At 42.7% G+C, this 2,974-nt stretch overlaps 1 protein-coding gene and 1 non-coding gene across 2 annotated transcripts; both read right to left on the reverse strand.

Annotated features, from left to right (window-relative positions):
• Nucleotides 1-1,949: 1,949 nt before the first annotated feature.
• Nucleotides 1,950-2,024, reverse strand: Trnav-gac. Its single transcript has one exon. It is a non-coding gene; the product is annotated as a tRNA-Val (tRNA).
• A 126-nt stretch (nt 2,025-2,150) lies between these two features.
• Nucleotides 2,151-2,753, reverse strand: LOC114881225. The gene has a single exon (XM_029197934.1). The coding sequence runs from the start codon at nt 2,751-2,753 to the stop codon at nt 2,151-2,153; it is 603 nt and encodes a 200-aa protein (XP_029053767.1).
• Nucleotides 2,754-2,974: the final 221 nt, after the last annotated feature.

Genomic DNA, 2,974 nt, shown 5'->3' on the forward strand with positions numbered 1-2,974 from the left:
TTGGCATATATATTCTACAGTAATGCTTCGAAATAAGCAAGTGGTCTCTGCTTCGAAATAAGCAACTCCGTATCCCCTCTTCTTTGTTTCAAGTCGCCCGCAAAGTGAGAGGTACGAGAAATGAGTGAGAGGTCCATGAAAGCGCGAAGCCGATGTTTAGTGTAATAAATTTCACGCTCGACTGAGCAGTGACATCGGTTAGTAGAAGAAGGATGGAATATATATAATGCTTTCTCAGTCTGGTATATTTGCTTCGAAATAAAGCATAGTGCGAGAATGAGAGGGCATGCTATATTCTATCCTTGTCCAAAAAATAACATCGCTGCTCGGCCGATCACTTTATGATTTGCCGCTACCTCGGATCTCTCACTCGTTTCTCGCGTTCTCTATCGTCCCGTTTCGAGAACAAAGTCAAGCCGAATAGCATACCTGCTTCGAAATAAGCAACTGTTCGGTCCCGAGCCACTTGCTTATTTCGAAGCATTACTGTATAAACAATTGGCCTCAGCATGACATTCTGCGATTTTTTTTTTTTATTTAAATTACTGTTATTACGAATTTTTCATATCCGAAACTCCCGTTTTTTCTTCAAAACCTTGCCATTTTCGCAATTTTGAAAATTTAAAAAAAATAGAAATGTCATGCTGAGCGTTTTTGCATAAAGTAGCTATTCCATTTTGATTTTTTTGTTCCAAATCATTTTTGTGCACTGTACACTGCACGGCGATTTTCCAAGATGCCATCTTCAAGCCGCCATTGCACTATCCTTATTAACAATCAACATTTATAACAATATTTCTGTTTAGATCATAACGTGAATAAATGACACTCCAAATTTTAAATCAATCGGCGCATTACATTTTCCACAAAAAATTCTTGAAAAACAGGCCATTTACATGAGATGGCCCCCTTAACCTATCTTGTTTCTGCGTTGTATCTTCGACGGCAATTGTACGATCGAAACTCTTCCACATGAACAGTTCCAATACTATTCTTTGATATAAATTCTTTGGAAAATTAAGTATGTGATCTTGCTTCGTCCGAGGTTCGAACAAGAGTGCCCGTCCTCTCAAAGTCAGCTCTCTTCGATCCGTTTCCCCTCTTTGATTTTAGATCTTCAACGCGCTAAAGACTTGAGAACGATAAGGGCGAGGTTCTAGGAAAGGACCGTGACTATCGAATGTTTCGAAAGGATGTTTAGGATTTGTCGACGCTGGTTTGACAAATAAGTATTCGGCATTAATAAATGGTCAAATAAGAGTTTATTCGTGAATGCAAGGGAAAAAGCCCGAAGGCGTAAAAATCCCTTGAAAATGTTTGAATAAAAAGGGAAAAAGCCGTAAAAAACCCTTGAAGATTGAGTTGTGTGTGTGAGTGCGTCGCGTGTGATATGATTGATATGTATGAATGATATGAACGTCGACGTTCGTGGTTGCCGGCGGGACCTTAGGTTTGCGTTCAGGGACCGGTAAGGTCCCGGGCGATGCGTTTTAATTGTTGCCGCCGCGAGGTCTCGGGTTTACGAACCGGGTAAGGCCTCGGGCAGATGATTCGATTGTTGCCGACGGGACCCTGGGTTTGTAATCAGTGGACCTGGTAGGGCCCCGGGCGTTACATGAGTTCTCTGTTGACGCGACGAGGTCTCGGGTTTACGAACCGGGTAAGACCTCGTGCGCATTGTGTTTTTGAGTAAAAGGATATGTAATTGGGTAAAAGCACTCGATGGCAATAGAAACCGGTCGCGGCAAGACGCTATTGAACTCTGAATTGCGCGGTATAGAAAAAAGACAAACAAAACTGTTCGAACGTTCGCGACCGTGGTCCGTTGGTGACTGTTTTATGGCGGCATGACGACGCCCCTTATTCCCAAGTGCTTCGACGTTATCTATTTCTTCGAGCATATCGGGCACGTTTTCTAAATATTTAATAGTGGACGCGCCAACATCTGGTGTTTCCGCCCGGGAACGAACCGGGGACCTTCCGCGTGTCAGGCGGATGTGATAACCACTACACTAAAATTTTTCCTCCCCCGTTGCGAGTAATGCGAGCAAAAAAAAATCGTTAATTAGATATGGAATATTGTGTAATGTGTAAAGTGTACTGTGAAATGTGTAATTACATGAGATGATAACAATATGATATAATCATAATTATGTCGTATTCGGAAGAGGACACAATAGTGTCGCATTTCGTTGAAATGTGCCGTTGGCTGTTCGCACAGTGGCGACTCTGACGGCACCGTCGTTTCCAGGATGAACGTCCACAATCCGACCCAACTGCCACCGCATACAAGGTTGATTTTTATCCATGATGATGACCATGTCGTTAGGCTTTAAGTTGATGTCTGTCTTTAGCCATTTTTGGCGTTTCTGAAGTTCGTTTAGATACTCGACGTACCATCGTCTCCAAAAATTCTGACGCGTCTTGGTGATAAGTCGCCAGGTAGATAAACGATTCTCTGAAACAGTCGAGTAATCGGTTTCGGGTAACAGGGTGAAAGGTCGACCAATTAAAATGTGTGCAGGTGTTAAGGCAATTGGATCATTAGGATCTGACGAAATCGGACACAAGGGCCTCGAATTTAAGATCGCTTCGATTTCGATTGCGAAAGTAGTGAGTTCCTCGTACGTAAACATAAGATCTCCCACGACGCGTTTAAAGTGATGCTTGAAACATTTTACAGCCGCCTCCCATATACCCCCGAAATGAGGTGTCAACGGCGGATTAAAATGCCAGGTTATTCGCTTGCTCATTGCGTATTGATCGATTTGTTTTCTAAAATCGTCGGATTGTAGTAATGCGAATGCCTCACGTAATTGATTACTTGCTCCTACAAAATTCGTACCGTTATCTGAGTATATGTTATTTGGGACGCCTCTGCGACCAATGAATCGTCTCAGCGCGCCTAAGAAACTTTCGGTTGATAAGTCGGATACGATTTCAATATGTATAGCCTTGACCGACATACATATGA

This window comes from Osmia bicornis, chromosome 4 (assembly GCF_907164935.1).
Source record: "Osmia bicornis bicornis chromosome 4, iOsmBic2.1, whole genome shotgun sequence".
Taxonomy (NCBI): domain Eukaryota; kingdom Metazoa; phylum Arthropoda; class Insecta; order Hymenoptera; family Megachilidae; genus Osmia; species Osmia bicornis.

Excerpts from the sequence above, each read along its gene's own strand:
- LOC114881225 (XM_029197934.1), bottom strand. The coding sequence starts at position 2,753 with ATGAGCAAGCGAATAACCTGGCATTTTAATCCGCCGTTGACACCTCAT.